At 42.0% G+C, this 20,540-nt stretch overlaps 1 protein-coding gene across 3 annotated transcripts in view; it reads right to left on the bottom strand.

The window, feature by feature from the left end:
- The window catches only part of kcnip4a (potassium voltage-gated channel interacting protein 4a), a 137,656-nt gene that overhangs the window by 80,821 nt on the left and 36,295 nt on the right, over positions 1 to 20,540 (bottom strand). The window contains exon 1 of one of the 3 annotated variants that reach the window (XM_084344872.1): positions 12,243 to 12,873. The exons of the other annotated variants lie outside the window; for them this stretch is intronic. Within the exon in view, the coding sequence (XP_084200998.1) occupies positions 12,243 to 12,327 (85 nt within the window). The 5' untranslated portion in view covers positions 12,328 to 12,873. Of the gene's footprint in view, positions 1 to 12,242; positions 12,874 to 20,540 lie in introns of those variants that run through there. 3 annotated transcript variants of the gene reach the window in all.

Here is a 20,540-nt window from a genome sequence, read left to right as displayed (position 1 = left end):
GCTACACTGTCCACAATAATGCCATATTGTGGAGCCATAAGTCCCACTGGAATCAGTTTAAGGAGAATAACAGATCAGAGGAAAAGGCACAGATTTCCTTTGGGGCCACAGTTAAATCACAGCAAACGACAGCAGGAGGAAAAATAGGTCAAAGAACCTGAAAGGAGGGACGAGAGCAAGGGGGTGATCCATCCTTATTAGGTACAAATCTAATGCATCAAGCAGCCAGTCAGAGGCAATAGAACGGTCAGTGTGATCTGTGGAACACAAGGAGATAGGCCTTAGCCTTATTGGCCGAAGCTCAGTGATTTCTGAGGTACTGTAAATGGCAAACACAAATAACTTTCCCTCTGTTGCTTTGCATTTAAATTGAATTTGCTATGGTTCCAGTGGTGCGCGGAAAATACAGGTGACTGAAGTGAAATTCTAAATTACACCTTGCTTCCACAGAGGATGCTCTGTTGCTCGGCGTGTCATACATTACTTCTGCTGCTCTTTGCTACATCTGCGCGTTGAGCTGCCACCATTTAATCTGTTTGAGGTGTTTTGCTGCGTCATTCCCAACGGAAAACAGCTTGGCGACCTGTCTTACCTGTTCTGCATTGTGATCCGTACTGCACTTCGTACTGAAGGGTTGTACAAGTTTAGCTAAAATTATAGCAAAAAGGACTGATTGGAATCAGCTACTAATCATTAAAAAAGACATTATTGGTGGTCTATAAAGGGTTAGGGTTAATCAGCAAAACAATTTGAGTAATTCATCATGGTTTCCAAACTCCACCATGCAAGGATTTAAAGTTTATCTTCCCGTCTACCCCCACATAGTCAGGGTAGCTTTTTTCTGGAAATGCAATATGTGTATGCTGCAGATACATTTACTAGATGTCTGATTGATGAAAAAATAGCTGTTTGGAATATGAGAATCCGACAATATACAGCATGCAAATGCTAATTTTCAGGGGTGCAACTAAATATAAAGGATCACTGCATTCTTATCTTGAATTTCATTTCAGAATAAGTCAAAGAAATAGAGTAATAAATGACTGAAGCAGCAGCTTTAAGAACAGGAACAGTGACATTTGGCTTGTACAGCTCTCTCACATATGAGCTTTCAGGAAAAATGTTAAAGCACAGGAAGCCTGATGACAGGATCCCTTTAACAAAACCACTTGACCCTCATAGGCCAGTTGGTACAAACTCATGCTGTGCCACCAAACACTGCTCAAACTCCACTGATTTTGAGTATAAAAGTTTGCTTGTCACTGTTAGTACTCCTCAGCCTGTGAAAACAGTTGTATAATGATTTCTGTGTCTCTAGAAAAGCTTTGTTAAATCTGTTAAATTTGACAAGAAACCTGCATTGACACTAAGAATTAAGGGTATTCATCAGTCAGTCAATCTAACCAAAGTTTATTTATTTGTGTTATGGGAGATGAAGAATTCATCGTATTTGGAGTCAGGACTTCTTGCCTCTGCATGAGTGTTTATATTTTAGCTGTCTGTCCACTGTCTGCCCTGCACCCCCAACTTTATGTACTTGCAAAACTAAATCACCGCTGTTCCCCTTTAAAAATCAGTGGATAATGCAAAGAAATATGTCGAGATGAATTTCGTGGAAATGTGTATGAAAAGACGATGACAAATCTGGAGTAGTTTCCTTTCATGCATGGATGCAGACATATTTACACAACGTTGATGCTGGGCGGGTAAATGACAACTGCATCAGTCGGAGACTAGCAATGACACTTGCACTAGGCGTAAGATAGGCCCACGGAGTCTTGAGTTGAGCTAAATACTTTTGTGAACTGTTGTTTCCGAAGCCAAGAATGAACTGTCACTCTCAACTGTTAAGTCCAATAAACATCTTTGGCTGCATCACTTGAGCAAATGGCATAAGAGGTGGAACAAGCCTTAATTTAAAGTATTCACACAGGTCTTTCTTCAGTGAAAAGCTGGAGAGTGTGTGATTCTGTCAATGTGGAATTATTTTTCATCCTTAAAGCTACTCAAGGAGAAAACTGTATGTTAATGGGATCATTCTCACAATGTTTGAGACACACCGACACCTATCAAAATTAACGCAAATCTCAGACCATGTTTCAATTTGAATACTGCCCCACTTAAATATCCAGTGTTAAATAAAGAACAAATTAAAAGCTTAACCTCTGTATATGCTAAAACACTCCATCCACCAAGAAGTACTAATGAAGCAGACAAAAGTTACACGACAACACATTAGCCCCGCTCCAGCTCATTTATCAATTAATTTGCGCCTTCGGAGGCATTTGAGCTCCTTCGTTACGCTTTAACAGTGATGTCAGACATCCGACATCCCTCCTGTTTACACCTGCCTGTGTTGGCACAGAGTTAGCCGGGTAAGTAATGAGGCCAAGGGTGGATCTGTCTGCAGAATGATGGAGAAGGAGCTCCATTTTCTGCATCGCCGTCCATGACGAGCGGCGGCGGAGAGAGTGAGTGATTACACCAGTTTGCAACAGAGGTGTGGGGAAATGTATCTGGGCTCGATCTTGGCCATGACTCCCACGGACCAGGCTGTAACGTGTAGCGAGGTTGTAGTGTCCTTGACTGGGAGCTTATAGAGTCCAGATCATGGATTGAGTGCTGAGGATGGGCAGCAACATTCCGATCACACATCGGCACTTTATTCTCTGCACTCTGCAACGCTCAGAAACTAAAGCTGGAATGTAACAGAGCAATACAGTTTGACTTAAATCGACCTTTTTGACAATGAACACGCAATACTGATGCCATACTGCGGCTATTTTACACCGCAGTGCCTCAGATTCCACCAACACTGTGGTATATCTAACAGCAAGGGCTGCAAGGTGCACATAGTCTCTCAATGGGACTTGAAATACAGTGTGTGTGTGTTTGTGTGAAAGTGTGTGTGTGTGTACTTAAGCTCTCTTTATTGAGCCCTTACTCAATGTGAGAAATGTGAGAAACAAACCTGTCCCGCAGCGACAGAAGCTAACAGAGTGTAATTAAGGAGTAAATCACTGTTTACGCTACCTGCATTGATATACGATGCTCACAAACATTTTGTTTCTGTGATGCATTGCATTTCATTCACTTGGCCGCTGAAACAAAAACTCCCCAGAAATAAAAGGTTCTGTACAAGATTATTAACACCTTTCCGAGCTGCTGAAAAGCACTGAGCAGCGACAGCATTTAAAGGGATAATTTGAGCGAAACATCACATCCCGACTGCAAAGTTGGTCCCGAGTCACACAGAAAAAGCGTCAACACGTTACCCTACACCAAAGATGACAGAAACTACAGTCAGCAGGAATAACGCAGGCTGTCATTTACATCCTGCCCCTTCATTGCCTCAGTTTATTCAACCATCTGACATTTGGCGTAAACCTCCGCATTCGGTGAAGGAGATTGATCTGTTTGAAATTTCAATCTGCAGCCAATCAAAGACGACATGGAAAACCATTTGAAAACAGCCATTTTCGTCAGCGGATCCACGCAGCGCCTGAGGAAAATGAAATGTCAAAGAGAAAAAATACAAAAGCTCAGATTCCTGTAGGGCTGCAGAGAGAAAAGTCTCTCAAACATGATGTGGTAGAGTAGCACCGTCTTGGACAACAACACTAAAACCACTGTCCAGGACACTTGCATGGTGAAATGGGTCATTATCCGAGCACATATTAATGATCCGTAGTTTCTCTTGTTTTCCTTGAGTCACCCCCCCCCCCAACTCTCAAAGGTGTATTGAGTCTCCTTTTGTTGGCAGGGAGCTGGAGTAAGGCTGCAGTCACAGTAATTGCCAGCTAACGGTGCGTGGAGAGGACATTGTCTCTTGTATCGCGGAGCGTCTGGGGCAGAGGGTTCACTTTTTGTGAAAACGCAGCCAGTTGCGCCGCGCATTGCACAGACAGCTTGAAACAAAGAGCCTCAATGGGACCTTAAAACTAAGTGATTACAAGTGTTAGGGAGGAGATAAATTGAGTAGGAGAGGAGAAATAGGGGGTAAAATCTAGAAGCGGAATAATACGGACGGAGAAAGAGCAAGCAAAGAGGTGATAGCGGAGGGGGGAGGGACTTTTAATTTGACTTAACAATGGTAATAATCACTTGAGGGAGAGCAGATAACAAGAGAGCTGGGGTAATAGAACAACAATGAGTAAAGAAAACAAATCCAAACCAAACAAATTAAGTCTCCTCTTAATAATCTGTGATCTTAAAGGGCACAGTTTTGTTTTGACAGTTCTTTGTGCTGTTTAGTTTTGGTCCGCTGAGGTTGCCTCTTTCCTCTTATTAATTTCTGACTAAATCGTGAAAACTGTGTACCAATGATTCTGTTTTTGTTTTTTTCACTCACACTCGCAGCAACCCACAGAGGTGAATTTCTCCTCTTGATTCAACACGGTAATATCTTGCGCACAGCAGCTTTCTAACACAACCGTGCTCACCACACTAAAAATAACCCAGCCGTTCGTTCCACTCACAAGGACTCTCGTTCACAAGCATTAGCGCAAATGGGAAAACTGATTACGTGGGCTAGCAAGGGCGAATTCAAATGGACAGTGGCATGGGATAACCACAGGCCAATGCAGAACGCAAATATAGAAAAATTAGGGGAAATCGAATCAAGGCAACCTAAGGGGATCGGTGGATAAAGTGGTGTTGACTTAGAGGCCATCGAAAAAAGCACAAAAAAACACAACTTTTGCTGATGTGTCAGTGTACCTGTTGAAGCTTCGATCTAATGAAAGTACATTAACATCTACAAGCACTTCTCAATTTGATTAAAGGAGAAATCCAATTGTATACGTCAAGGTCAGTTCAGTCCTCATGAGTAGTTGTACAATGTCTTCTAAGGTACTGGAGCGTGCTTTAAAATGTCCAAGAGAATAACCCTGATGACTCGACCACTAATTTTTATCTCAACGCCTGAGTTTAAAAGGTCCAATTTGCAAGAATCCCCTCTACATGTCAAATACTGACACTTTAGGATGGAAGCCAACCCGACGTACAATCCTAAAGCGTCAGTACTTGACGAGTTGGAATGGAATGATCAATGAATCAACTTTCTTACAAATTGGACCTTTATTATTGGCCGTGTAACATTTTAGTAATATTTGACCTGAAGGGACTAAGCAATGTTCAGACCGACTTAAGTCATCAGTGAGAAAACATATTTTCCTCATTTGATTGATGACCAGCTCTGTAATGCACTGGGAGTTGGAACGTAGAGGGGTCTGGGAAAAAGAAGTTGAACCTGGCATACCCACGCCAAGGCCCAACAGTTCCTTTTAATTAAATCAAGCCTAATCCAGTATCAAATAAAATATATTGTATACACTCATAGATACAAGTCACCTAAATATACCTGATTTATTGCCACAAAGATCCATGCTTAATCTCAATCTCCCCAGACTTAGAAATACAATAGTAAATCATTTGTATGTCCCTTTCGATGGGTTAGCACATCCATTTCAGTAATAAAGTCTGTCACAGTGAAGATTTGAGGGCTGTACAGTACACAAAAAATCTGACTAGAGTCCCCAGACACATAAAGCTTTAGTCACTCTTTTCAGCAATGAGGGTGACATTTTTATGACAAGCTCATCATTACCTTATTATTTGATTTACGTCTACTAATTAATAACAAGGTACTGAATTTCAGTGATGATAAGTGACAGGAAGATTTCTCAGCAACCACACCTATATGACGGCACTGACCTCAGTGTTTTTTGGAGATTTCTATAGAGCAGAAGTGATGATGATGAAGGGATTCACGGCTTATTTAACCTTCCAATAATTCATGTGCACCCGCTTTCCAATTGTGATCTCAACAATAACAAGGTCAAAGAATACTTTCACTCTGGTTTCACAAAGAGTGTACGCCGAACTAGGTGGTGACATTAATTTTCCACTACAGTGAGCAAACTCTCACTCTCCTCTTTTACATAACATAATGTCTTGACAGCCCATCACTTCTTTCAGTCAGGGAAAGGACCAGCCTGGGGGTTCAGCTACTGTACCACATCAACAGCGAGTTCTGATAATGCTCGTAAGGTAGCCAAGAACTGTGTGCACTGAGCAGACGAGCCAAAGAATCTGTGCTGCTCTGGTGTTGGACGGCAACACAGCGGCAGAAACCAGAAACCAGAAGAAGGCGGAGACACTGTGAAACAAAGAGACAGTGAAGTGGGCCTGCCAGGAAGCTGATATGGATACAGATATCACAGTCAAATGTTGTCTGTCTGTCCTCGCCAAAGGCACTGAACCTTGAGAAAGGGGTCATAGTGAAAGGTCACGGTGCAAGGTTTTAAGAAAACCATGACGCTGATATTTGTTCTTCTTTTTCCATTCTGTAAAAGGCTTGGCAGCGATACTTTGATGTACTGAATGACTACAGCATCCTAATATGTTGCTTCAAGTCAGGGCTGTGCAAGACATCTTGCTAAGCGACTGTTCTGTATCACTGTATTCCCTTCCTGTGTTCTGACAGGAGCAACACAGTGTGGATTCTCATTAGTGTCCTCTTACACTTTTGTGAAACTAATGTGAAAATCCAGTAATGAAAGGTGCACAGGATGTACCTAAAGTGGCTTTTTTCCTCATATGAAGTTTTGAATACAAAGACTCCTCGCTGTTAAATAAATACCTCCCTTTGGACGCTGGTGATGTAATTTCAGTGTTGTCCAAGTTTTGCTTCTGCATATGAAAGTCAATTGATATCCACTGTCATCTAATGCCTGCTTTTGCTTGCAGTCTTTTTGGTTCCTCTGATTCCACATTCAAAGGGTCCCTACCTACGGGACAGTCAGGAAATAATTAGACCAGACTTGCAGCACATACGATTTTGGGATTCATTTTTCATAGGAGTGTAAGCAAACTGTAAGGTAAGCACTCTCGCATGATATACACACAGATGCCTGTCAGGTGAAGCAAGCAGATGCCATGTTAGCTCACTGGGTGTGAAAGGAAACATTATGCAACATGGTTAGCCATCTGTTATTGTTGCGCCTGTCTTCTGCTGCAAGTGAAAACAGATTTCTTTATGGAAAAGCATTAAAAATAAGTGTCTTTTTTTTTTTTTTACACTGTGTTAAATTTAAGAGAAAATCCTCGGCTCCACTGGCCATTTTGGTTCGCCTTAATATTTCTGAACAGTCCTTTACTTTAGCAAATTGTATCAGAGGTGGCAGCGTAGCAGGTAGTGAATCCACAAAGCAAAGTTGGTCATTTTCTCTATTAGCAAAGGAGCTAGGGACTTCTAACATTAGCTCATAATAAATGTCTGTTTCATCCCTCTCTACAGAAGAGCCGTGCCCACACTACACTATACATTAACAACTACACCGTCTACTCTAAACCACAGTCCATAGAATAAAAACAAGCAGTGTTAAATAGCGGCTCTTCTCTTGCCATTCAGACATGATGCTAACCTGCCAGTAAGTATCAAATATTCAGTGTTTGGTCAGGGATTATGGGCTTTGAACGTGCTGTCCTCATGAGACAGGTGGAACATGACCTGGCAATAGCCATCAGGAAACCAAAGAGAGGGTAACAAAGAAGGGCCCTCACGTCACTGGGCAGGCCCCCACACATGTGCTCTCAAGTACTCACTGAAAAGTCACCAAGTTCATTTTCCACAGGATTGTCTCATTGGATAAGTCTCTCCACACCTTAAATGACAAAGACCAGGTGAACAGACTTTTCCCTTGCATGGGAACGTTTCATGTTTTTCGATTTTGGTTTCTTCAGCGCCAGATAAGACTCTCCTTTCAACTTATAATTACTGTAGAACTACAGAGGCCTGCAAAGGTTTCCAATAATAATTCAACATAAATATTCTACAAATTATTCTCAGCAGTAGATGAAAAGGTTTATTATGAAGTAATTTCTCAGACAGATATTGTTACAAGTTTTCAGATTACATTGTCTCAAAGGACCTTCGACTTAAGCCACCCCTCCTGCTGACAGAAAAGAAGTATTTAGGCACTGTGTCATTGGGGCTGAATTGACTGTTTTAGAAGTAAACGATGGGCTGACCCAGGACAAGCTGGGACAACACCATCTTTGAGCTGACCATCGATTGCTTAAGAAAAGCTGGCAACGGATGTAATGGTCTCTCTGCTTGGCCCAAGTCTAATGCAGTCCCAACCGAGACATGCTGTTTAAGTTAGCCGTCAGTCTAACTTATGGATTTTCAGATAATATTGACTATACAAAATTCCAGGAACAAAAAAATCCTATTTAGTTGACTTAGCAATAAAAATGAAAGATCTTGAGAGTGAAGACAGACATGCTTGTTTGGCATTTACTGCAGCCCTGCGGACCTAATACATATAATCACTTGAATGCTCAGAGACATTACAGCCGGCATTGTTCCATTATAAAGAACACAACGAGAAAATATCCATCTCCAACAAACTGCACTGACAAGCTGAATCAAACCACTTGAAATCAATACAAGAAGGTTAAAATGTTCACAGGCTCATCAAAGCTTTTGATTGCGCAAAGAAAAGTCACAGCAAGCAAACTTGTACCGGTCTTGTCATAAAAAGTGAGTGCAGGGGGCTGGGAGGGCATGTGCTGTGATGTTGAACGGTACTCGTGGCCTCCTGATGAGAGTAAAGGGATGATGCATCACAGGAGCTGATACGCCCGACAGCCAAACACTCAGGAAACCAGCAAACTGTGAAGATGTGGTGAAAGATCCAAAAAGTGATCACTCTGATCCAAAGCAAATGGCAGATTTGTTGTGTACTACAGTGCAATCGAGGTGGAAACGATGATGTTAAAAGCCATCACGCTGCACAACTAATTGTACTGCCTATGTGAAAAATAGACATTGAAAATGTGTCCCTTACAAGTAAGCTGCTTAGATCACCCAGCTTTGAGACATCTAAATGATCCTGATGGATGCTCTGGTGGACCGGCAGCGCTCCCTGCTCGTCTGTCACAGATGCTGCTGTGTTGAGAATGATTTCCCTTGGTGGGTGCAACAAATACATTTCTGCTTTTCCAATATATTGAATATGTGCTGACACTGCCGTTTGAATTTATAACCTGGAAGATTGTGCATCTGTGATTTGTTTCTCCTCTTTTTTTCCTTCCGGAGCTGGTAAATTCAAGGCCTACTGGGCAGCGGTGGTGGCATGAATACAAATGGTGGCCAACTGTCACCATTGGATCTCTAAAACAGTTGTGCAACTTCTAGATTTTGGATTAAGTGGAAAGATGCTGGCACTGGCTTTGAGGTAATTAAAAATAAATCAGGAAATCATTATCGGACTGTGCATGAGCGAGTGCAACAACTTTTTAAAGTCACACGTGAGGATATTCACAATCATCCCAATTTACAATTACCCCAATGATGGAAATTAGCTATGATCAACTTATCCTGAGTGTTTTTTTTATCCTCCCATCCTCGTGTGCAGGTGCAGAGAGTCTGTGTTGATCAATAAATGATTTCCTGTGCTCACTGAGGACATCAAATTAATTCTCTTCAGATTACAACATCATATCAGTGCGAGAAACATCGCTAAGGACAATGGTGTCAAAATTGGACCTTTAACACATACATCTTGTTAATAGATATAGAGAACAAGACTGTGTGGACAAAATCATCCACGACACTATCAATGTAATGAACAGCACAATCTGCCCAGGCTCGTTCGGTTACATCATGCACGTAACCCTCAACCCTCAATGTGTTTGCGCTGGCCTTGGCGACTACGTGATCAATGAAGCAATGACTGTGAGGCTGTTCTAGGACAATGAACATCTCAATTAAAATCCCACGGTCTGCTAACTGACTCCATCTATCATTCTCTTCCCCTGGTCACCCAAATGCGGCCGAGCCAGCTTCGCTCTGGTCAAACACCATTTATATTCATCTGCAGCACAGGCTGTGTAAGATAAGTTAATATGGTGTGTTTATAGAGAAATGGATCCACTCAAGTGGAAATCATCCAATGAATGACTGATAATGGGTTTCGGACTTGTAATGTCTTTCTCTATTTTTGGGACAAAGAGATTGTGATGGTACAATGTGTCCCAAGCGGAGGTTTTACACACCAGCATCATATTTTGCTTGATCTGTGTCATTGTCTTGCCAATGTGGCTTTTGAGCATCATCTTACAGTGTCCAAAGTAGAGCCCGACTGATATATGGGTTAGCTGATATGGGAAACGGCGCCAAAATTGGAATTGATACTGATCGGTCGGGCTCTTGTCCGACAGGAAACAGGCTACATATTCAAACGCAATTCAATCAATATATACATTAAAATACATTTCAACTTATTCAGCATTTATCACTGGGTTGACTATATCCAACACACTAGTATAGAGACTGACATGTATCCATATTTAATTATTATGCAGATTCAAGGTTTTTTCGTGTCCTCAGGGTCAGATAATGGCCACCAAACTAATATACCTCAGACAACACGGTCAATAAAATAATGGATGTTTCTCTAAGTCAGCACACCTGCAGTAACTGGGCTTTGTCCAAGGGGAAATAAGTCCAACTTTGTATTTAACATGATCAATAATTAATGAGTACTGACACTGACAGTAAAGACTACAATTTTGCAACTATACAAACACTGTAGCCATTGGCGCGGGAGAAAGAAAAGCCACATTATCTGCCAACGATTTAAGGACACTGAGGGAAATTACAACCTAACCTTGTTATGACCAAGCGGGAATTGCAATCGGACCTAAACATCCTCCTTTGGGTAGATACAGTAGATGGATTTCTCCAAGCTTGGTGTCTCCCATGTACCTATATTTATCAGTATGACTGGTAAACTGAAACCATCCACGACTTTTATAGGGCAGCCTCATGTGGAGGGACTCTTCTATAGCTGCCTCCCATCCTCTCTACTTGTTCTCTGTGTCTCTAAGGTCAAGGAGACTGTAGAAAGTAGGCCGCAGCTGTATGGAAATATCCTCTACTGTATATGAATAAGAGGTCCCCCTTTTTTCATTATATAAAACAATTTGTAAGGAACCACTGTGTAGGAAAAATATTGTAATCATGTTGGAGTTCATTTGCATGTTCTTGTAGCACCTCTCTAGAGCATCGCACCATCACACTCGCGAGGCGTGATAATCAACAACTTACTCGACAGTGAAGCTCAGTTAATTCAAGAACGAAGCAGGAGCGATTAAAGGCAAGGGTGAAAACGTTTGTTACAAGTGTGAGAAAAAGCACACAATGCACTTTAAGGGTCCAAGGATACGCAATCGCAACAGTCTGAATAGCATATGTAAATAATCCTCTACACCACTTTGATGCATAGCAGCAATATGTGCCAGTGATCACTGCATGCTACTACTGATAACCTTTATCCTGTCTTGAACTCTTCATGGAGTAATCCGCTGGTAATCCACTATAATCCCAGATTTAATCTTGTTAATGCCATTGATCCACTATCTGTCTTATTAGAAAAGCTCTTGGTGTGTCTGCGCCTGGAACAAAAGGGAAACCAAAATCTATTAGGTTTTGCTGCATGATACAGGTGCAGAAATAGTGATGAATATTACTGTGTGCGTACACAGCGTCCAACAACTTCTGCTTCTAGGGATGATTTCAAGAGGATTTGGATTCAGCACGGTGCTCCACATTATTTTTTATTGTTATGTTTTTGACAGTAGAACGTGAAGCTTAGGAGGTGATAAAACCCAAAACAACTGATGTAAACAAGTAAAGTCAGCAAGCTATGGTGGTCAAAATGATTAAAGTGACTGCAAGGTTGAGCTGACAGAAGAGTTTCTCAAGTTCCTGGATACGTGAAATGTTGCCTTTTAACAGCCAAAGACTGCGAAAGAAACTGTCAGAGCACATTTTTTTATTTCATTTTAATGATTTCACCTTTGCCTTTTGTCGTAGTCTGCCCTTGTGTCCTTTGACACTTACATATACACACACACTCACACAAATTATGATGTAGAGTGGGTAATAAATTCAAGCCCACTCTGGAAATCTTCACGATGCTCTAGCAGGGTTTGCAGGCACAAACGTAAACACAACCTAAACCCTCTGAGGCACTGATGGTATGCGAGAGTCCTAACAGAGCCCCATTGTTAAATGTTAACTTTCTAATGAGCTACTTTGATCAACACATGAAGCGAGCGGAGGAGTTGTACCAAACTGCCAAGATGTTAAAGCGAAAATCTCTGCAGATTTAAGAGAATCGCCACAGGTAGGGAGAAATCCGCCACTCAAAGTCCACCAGGTGCCTTACCGGTGTTGAGCGTCCCTGTGACGAGTCTGAACAGGTACTGTGCGAACTTGAAGATCTCCCGTTTGCACCTCTTCCTGCAGCTCATCTTTGCTCCTGGGAGGGGGGCGGGGGCTTGGAAAGGTCAGCACGAAATATCCAAGGAGGACTTTTACTTTGACGAAGTCCCACGATGACAGTGTCCTCTTCTCTCCTGCGCTCCTCCGGTTGTGTCAGCGTGGCCCCTGTGTCTGTGTGTGGCGGCAGTGATGATCATGAGTGAGTGGGGAGCGCTGAGGGGGGCTCGTCTTGCGTGTGTGTGGCTGGGCTCCTCTGGTGCGCGGCTCCGGGGTAAGTCTGTCTGTCTGATTAACACAGTGCTCTTTTTTTTGTCAGGTCATTAATATTTGCTTACCGGCGGTTTACCTCCTGCTCTCTGGAGAGAGGTAGGGGTGCTTGTTTCAATCTCTTTTTTTTCCTCCTCCAACACTCACTCCCTTCTCCTCTGACTTTTCCTGCAACTCCCCTGGGTCAACACGCTCCTACTCTTCCTCTGTGTTACTAGACACTACTCTGTTGGCTTCACAATACGGCGGTTATCCAATGAGTCTCTCCCAGACACACAAACAAACACACGCTCCCACACTTGATCTCGTAGTGCGCCTGCTGCTCTGCTCTACTCAGCACCATCTGTGGATGTTTTACGCTCACTGACGGTTGCCATGGAGGTGTGGCCTGATTGGCCCGAGAGAAGGAGGAGGAGGAGGAGGAGGAGGAGGAGAAGAAGAGGAGAGATAGAAAGCACACAAAGAGGTGGAGGAGGAGGCGGAGGAGGAGGAGAGAAATAAAGGAGAATTAAGGGGAAAGTGTCCACCAATGAATCAGCAATGACAGTACATTATGAGCCTGGCGCATCATGTGTAATTGAACGTTAAAACAATGAGTGACAGTAATGGACGATGTTAATGGTACACCACGGGCTCTTAAGAAGGGAAGTGGTTGACAGAGTGACAAATACACTGTAAAAGTAAAAAGTCTAGAGACAGAAAGAGAAGAGGAGAGAAAAGCTGTGGAGCCCAGGTTGACGCTATTTCCAATAACAAAATGTCAAGGTCAGCATTAATAATGACTGACATGCTACGGCCGGCGTATGTGATGACATTAAGACTAGCCAAGTGCATCATCTTCTCCGCTAATTAGCCAGTACTGTACCTCAATTGCACTCATCTATCAATGCCAAGCTCTCCCATCTGAAAAGCCTGTCATTAACTCAAACCTTTAACTGCTTCCAGTCGCATTACTGCAGTGACTTTGCTTAAGAAAACACTGTTAGGCACATTTCCTTATTATTACACGTCCATCAGGCTGAGACACGTGGAGGTGACATAAGATTGGGCTGAAATCTGGTCTGAAACGGAGGGTTGATATTCCACAGGTCACTTGACAGAAAGGCAGGTCTATTTTGGTGAATCCTGCTCAGTGTAGAGTCTTTGCAGACTCTGACCTTGGAGTTCTTGTCTGTGTGTTATGTCAGCGCGCACACACACACACGCACGCACACACACACACACACACACAAACTCAAGTTCTGGACAGGAAAGAGCAGCGAGGAGGTTGTTTCACGGGAAGGAGTAAAGAAGTGTGCTCGCAGAAAAATAAGGATTCAAGGACTTGTAGTATCGTGTGAAACTTCTTACTGGGTCAGCTCAGCACAGAGAACTGGTACAGTGTCTCAATTAGGTGAATAATTTACAACGTACCTGTGGGGCGCAGCAGTGCCTTTGTGACATGACTTGCTTTCATAGTCTTTGGCAGGGGATGTGACAGACTAATTTAAAAAGAAAATGACTTTTAAAATTGTTTTTGAAGTCCCTGAAGAAGAGTTGCCATTTAATTGACCGTTGGCTGAGCCTCGCCCTGCCAACACACATGCTGTTTACAATAACTGTAGTAGATTTACCATTGAAATTCTTTGCCATTTATAAATATATATATATATACATATGTATATATATATATATATCAGTATTTCAGAGTAAACCAAAAGCAGATCTCTCAATTTTAGCCAGCAACGGTTTTCCACACATACAGTTAAATGTTAAGAACATGAGCATGAACAACAGTATCACTTCTGTTAAAGCCCCATACATACTGCTGGTTATGGTTGCTAGGTGATTATTGGTCAACTGCTGTCAAATGGAGGGTCTTAACATGTGGCTAATTGCTTTCTCTGAGGACATATTTGTGGAGCTTCTTAGGCACTTCTAAACCCCAATCAGCCACAACATTAAAGGGACTAAGAGGTGATGTGAAACCGATCATTTCGTTACAGGGATCTGCTGGGAAACACAGAGTCCTGCCACTCATGTAGATGCCAGCAAAAAATGCTTAGGAGTTGCTCAAGGAATGTGACAAAGGGCTCAAGGCAGCTTGAACTGGCCTCCAAATTCCCCAGATGTTAGTCCCATCGAGCATCCTCGGGATATGCAGGAACCAAGCTCCATGGAGGCCCCACTGTAGATCTGACTTTGCTTTGCTTCATCAAGGCATTGACACAGGCCTACTGGGGGTATTCTGTGAAGTCTAGCACCAGGCAGCTGATCCTTTGACTCCTGTGAGCTGCGAGGTGGGCTACTGTCATTGGGGAATGCTATTGCCATAGGGGTGTACTTGGTCTGCAGCAGTGTTTGGGTGGGTGGTACATGTCAAGTGGCATACACATAAATAACAGGACTCAAAGTTTGCCAGCAGAACACTGCATTGTAACAAAATGACTTATATTTACTTCAGCTGTGAGTATATTTAATGTTGTGCTGATTGGTGTATGCTAGTCTTAAACTCTTTTTCTAACAATATGGCTTCTACAGACAGCTTTACAAACCAACAAACAATTGGGGTACACATGCAATTCCCGGGTCTGTGTTTATGTCTCCATTTGGTCCATACTCTGCAAGCCCCACCCACCCAGTGACCCCAAGAGCATTTGATTACAACACATGTGCAACTCCATCACCTGTCATCTAGCCCCTGGTTTCCATTTCTATTTCCGATAAACAAACCAGCCCCTGAAGTCGCCTGGGAGCAGCTACGCTGTAGTATTTTCCGGTCACACAATACACACACACATCTACAGTAAGTGGCCATGACAAAATGAGCTCAAGGAGCTTTTCCACCTCACTATTTCTGAGGTGAACAGATGGCCTGCTGCTCACATGAGCGATCGGCAAACAAACAACTGACCACAGCATCATCATTCAGGTACACTGCTGGCAAACATGGTTCACTAAAACTCATATTTTTTCCCTTATAAGCAACTCACACATCACTCTGAAGGCCTCCCCACCCCAGTGTTGAGTTTTAGCTGTGATGTGTGGAGTGAATCACCACATTCCAAGTCCATATACAGTCAGGAAAATCTCTTAACAAGAGTCATGTTTACCTTAATGAGTATGGTCAAGGCAAAAAGTGATTTGGAAGCTGGGGTCAATACAAACGAAAATGTTGAAATCTTGAGGGATGTGCGGAGGATTGTGGCACTAACTCCAAGTCCAGAATTTATGAAACGATTGTAATATTGTCTTCTACAACTGAAAATAATCATGTGTTTTTTTACAGATACACACATACAGATATAGCTAAGCATCCAAGTAACTGTAGCCTTGGTGCTGAAAGATTTGGCTTGAAACTCTGTTCAAGTATCCTTGAGCCCACCAGAGGAGTTTACTTGATGAAGTATGAACTGATTTCACCTCTGTTACGACAAAGAGAGGCTAAAATCGAAGTAGTAGTGCACCATTTAATATTAACAATGTTGATTTGGCCTTACAATTTCTTACAGCTCGGCTCAGTTGAAAGGAATAGATACAGAGTGGGAAGGTGCTTTAGCTTGTTCACCACTTTACAACCAAAAAAAAAGAGTCAGAAGCCAATGATCCATGATTCTCCCTTCAAATCAAAGCAGTGGGTGTATTTCCCAAAAACGTAACCTTCAGCATTCACCCGTCCATTCAAAATATAAAGTCCCAAAGAAACTTTCTTTCTTTCCAGGCTTTGACAGAACATGAGCTTTTTCATGTCGCACCCTGCAGCAGCGACAGGACTAACATGAAAAAGGCCCCATTCAGGGAGAACCTGACAGACATATTGATCCATCAAGAAAAAACTAACTGCAGGTGCTGGGGGCTGAGAACCTCCACTGCCTCTGAGAGCTTTTCCTCCCCCTGCTGCGTGAATGCAGCTTGATCGGTTGTAAAACTGCCGAGAGCTGCTTGTCATCGAATGGGGGCACAATTTACTACCATAGACTTCCTTACGCGAGATGCATGCATGCTAAACAGCAGCAAAATGTCATTGCCAAAGATAGAAAAAGGCCAGCTCTACTATGATCTGGAAAACCACCTTTGGAGCTTTAAAACCAAAGTGCGTGATACATCTCCATCAGAGCAGGTCAGATACGAGGAGCTTTGGACAATGTGGCCACTAAATTGAACATCAAGAGCTGAGCCACAATCTATAAAGCACCCATCTGCAGTAGAGTGCGCTTCACTGTGCTGGATAAGTACTCCTACTCACCTTTGCCTGCTAGACAATACCCAGAAAGAGGTTTGGAAAGTTGCTGGAGTGGAGCAGGACACTGTCTGCTGTCAACTGGCTATCCACAGCGCACAATTTAGCTGCATAGGTTGTTGGTGTATCATGAATTACTAAGGTTTTTATTTAAGGGAGATTGATTCTGCTTTCTAGTTTTCTATCAAGTAAGACTTCTGCTATTTGCATCATGGGAGTAGCGGATATGAAAAATGAGTGGAGATGATTAGACCGTTATTTCGTGTATTTTAATACACACAAGAGAACTCATTAACAGCAAAGCCACAAAAGTCCTCCTTTCGGGCGCTGCAGGCACGGTATCCTTCTAAGACAAGCACTGAGCGTAATGTCCTCCAGTACCTGAACATATCGCTCAACACCAGCAAGCACAAAAATAAGCAGTATCTGCAGTATTCAGGAGCAACAGCCAGCTTAGCAGAGTTCTGGTAAACAAGGCAAATGCCAACACGCCATCAGCACAGTGAGGGGGCCTCAAGGGGAACAGAAGTCAAGGATGCACACCGGAGAGCTGATGTCACCCACACTTCTTTACCTTTAAAGTCCCCTTTCAGTTAAAAAGGTGTTTTTCCTCTTGTTGCTACAGTCGAATGTATGAGCTTCACTCTGTTGAATGATGTATGTGCAGAGTCTAACACTTGACGGCTGCTTTCACATCCATTCCTCAAAGTGTCAATTTTGGATTTTAAGAGTTGGGGCTACAATCATTATTGTACCATCAGAAATAGTTTGGAAGCTGATGACGGTCCAATATTCAGCAAACACAAGTGTGATGTAGAAACTTGAAGCCTCCAGTGCACATACACTGACAATGGCCTTTACAGTAATGTAGGAAACATCGTGCGTCCAGCAGTAACACCTGTGGAATGAAAAATATTTGCATATTAATTTTTTTTTTTTTTTTATTTCACCTTTATTTTACCAGGAATATTCCCATTTCTTGAGCTTCAGAATCTCTTTTACAAGGGACCCCTGGCCAAGAAAGCACATGAAGAAACAACCAACAACATTTTGACATCTTATTTTGCATAACAGAAACTAGCGATTGACTTAAAAATCAGCAGATTACCTTAAATGTTAAGGATTTTAAGGTAATTACTTTATTTAACTTTAATGTATTGATATGCTTGTATAATAAGTATAATAAAATTTTAAGTAAAACGCATGACTAGGCCTTAAACTAATAATTGCTTTCTTTATTGATTAATCTGCCAATCATTTGGTCAAGCTCATCACAATCTTGATTCACCTTATTACTGCCTTATTTTGCAGTTCATTCTGAGTATGGTGTTCAGTCTGTGTTTAGATGTTTTGTATTTATCCCCAACTTTATCGAGTAAACAAGGCTCAAAACAAGTTTGCTTTGGTAGTGTATGTGATGCTGGTGCTCTAATGCAATATTGCGTCAGTGAATGGATTATAAATCACCTTTTGACAATTGATATGTTATCATATAAAGAGATTATTTATTGTGAGCAAATTCTCACAATGTTCTGCAATATCTCTTGATAAATGATGTCAATGATGAACTGATTAAATTGTTGAAAAACTAAAAGCCATCGTTTCATGACTAATCTAAATATTTAAAATGGTAAACTTCCACTTTTGTCACATGGGTGTAATCTAGATGAGTAGTTAAGCTTGCATTCAGTAGTAAAAGGAAAACAAACTTTTCGAAAGCCATTTTGCAAATGAGCACTGGCCATGAGTCTCCTCATCATGATACAGGACATTCTGCTGAGCACATCAAAAACCTGGGAGGACACTATAACTGCATTATCTGCTCTGTTTACAATCTTATATACAGATAAATCCTCAGAGACTGTCCACATAAATATTTCTACAGCCATTGATTTCAAGAGTAAAGGGAGAAATAACAGAAAAGTGTAGCTATACTGTAGAATAAGGTCGATGCTTTCAATTTCAGATAGGACAGTTAAGTCTGGGCTCTAGGCCCAGAATTGCTTACTGAATACACAATTTCATGAGGTGGTAATGTGATGCATCATTGCCAAACATGCACAATGACAGTAAAATGGGACATTTTCAGAGCAGAGAGGCAGAGAGTCGAAAAAACAAAATGATAAATAAATAAATAAAAAGCTTGGGAAATGTGCAAACTGTGCCGCAGCAACGATCTCTGAATCCATATCACTTGAACAGAGGCAGTAAAAACCTGGATCAAATGCTGCAAGAAGCACCTGGCCTTAAATGACCGCAACACTTTTTCAACAGTAAGTACAGCATTTTGAAACATCCTCTTGTAAAGGACAAGATGAGTGAGCTGTGGGGGATCTCATTTATGCCTTTCTGTCAAAATGAATCTAATAAAGTCAGGGGCATGGGTGCAGTGCAGCTTCTTTTCCTTCACATCAAGTTTATAGTTTTGCTCAAAGGCATAGTGCGGCTGCCAAAGTCTAAAAAAAAACCGCTGAACTGTAAAATTCCTCCTTGTCAAAAGAGCTTTTTAATATCAGTGGCCCAAAATGTCAAAGGAGGGCTTTCCAGTCTAAATGGACTCAGCAATATTGGGTCTGGACTGTGCTGAGGGAACAAAGAGAAGAGCTCTGCCTCTAGAGATGCAGGACGACTGTAGTGCTATCAAGTCAAACGGCTGCTATAGTAACCTTTATGGACAGGCAAAACACACACGCTCTCATTGGGAAAAACATTGATCGATTTTATTAAGCTGCCATTAGGGAAAAGGTTAGCTGATTTGTTGAGAGCATTTTAGACGGACAAACAACAACGGCAATGTCCGAGGGGATCTTTGAACCTGGTGATGATAAATTACCCCATGAAACACGAGATTAAAGCTGTATCTTCATCCGAAGATCAAGTTAGCATTATGGGAGGTAAGGTGAAGGCTCAACTCACATTTGAGACTGTCTGGGCTTCAAACAATACAAATACCAACAACCAATCAATGAGCACTGATAGATAATCGTTTCTTCTTGCTGACCAAGACTTACACAGCACAAAGACAGCAGCTCATGTATTTTTAAGGAATTTGCATTCAAAGCCTCTTTAAATGCAAAAACAAAATAAAATAGATGTTACTAATTATTATGATTACTAATCTTTTCTAACAAATACTACAAATTCAAACTATAGCATGTGTTGACAGCATATTGTGGAATTGCTTTGGCTTTCTACACGTATGAAACGCATGAAGATTTTTCTACTACTACACACGTGTCACCTTCAATCCCTGATAACCCAGTGAGACGTGTCCTACACAAAGTGATAAACGGAGCCATCAGCTCTGTTTGAGGGAAACGCTGCCAGTTGAAGTGAAACAATTCAGTGATTTTGGGAAACATGAGGTAGCTGCGGCAATTCTGGGTGTCGCTGCAGATAAGAGCCAGGTCGATATCTGAAGACAGTAATGAATTGCTTATGACATCAGTGTACTAATGTTAGCACAAGTCCTCCCTGAGGGCACTGCTGAAAAGCATATGGGATGCCTCCTCACATTAAAATCCATTTTCCTGCTTTGCATGCACTTTGCAGACCACTCAGATACAGTGTGTGTACGCACAACGGAATAATGGATCGTCTTACTGAACATATGGCGGGTTTGAAATTGTTCTCGGTCTAAATGCTTATCAGGATGGCCGCTGCAGCCAGTCCTCATTGGCATTCATTACCATTCTTTAGAATTAGGCGGAGCTTGTTTTGAAAAGGTCATTACGGCAAACTGATATAATCCCCTTC

This window comes from Pagrus pagrus (assembly GCF_965226575.1).
Source record: "Pagrus pagrus genome assembly, chromosome: 22".
Classification (NCBI taxonomy): domain Eukaryota; kingdom Metazoa; phylum Chordata; class Actinopteri; order Spariformes; family Sparidae; genus Pagrus; species Pagrus pagrus.
The sequence above is the reverse complement of the archived record's forward strand: the minus strand, read 5'-3'. Positions and strand labels throughout refer to the sequence as shown.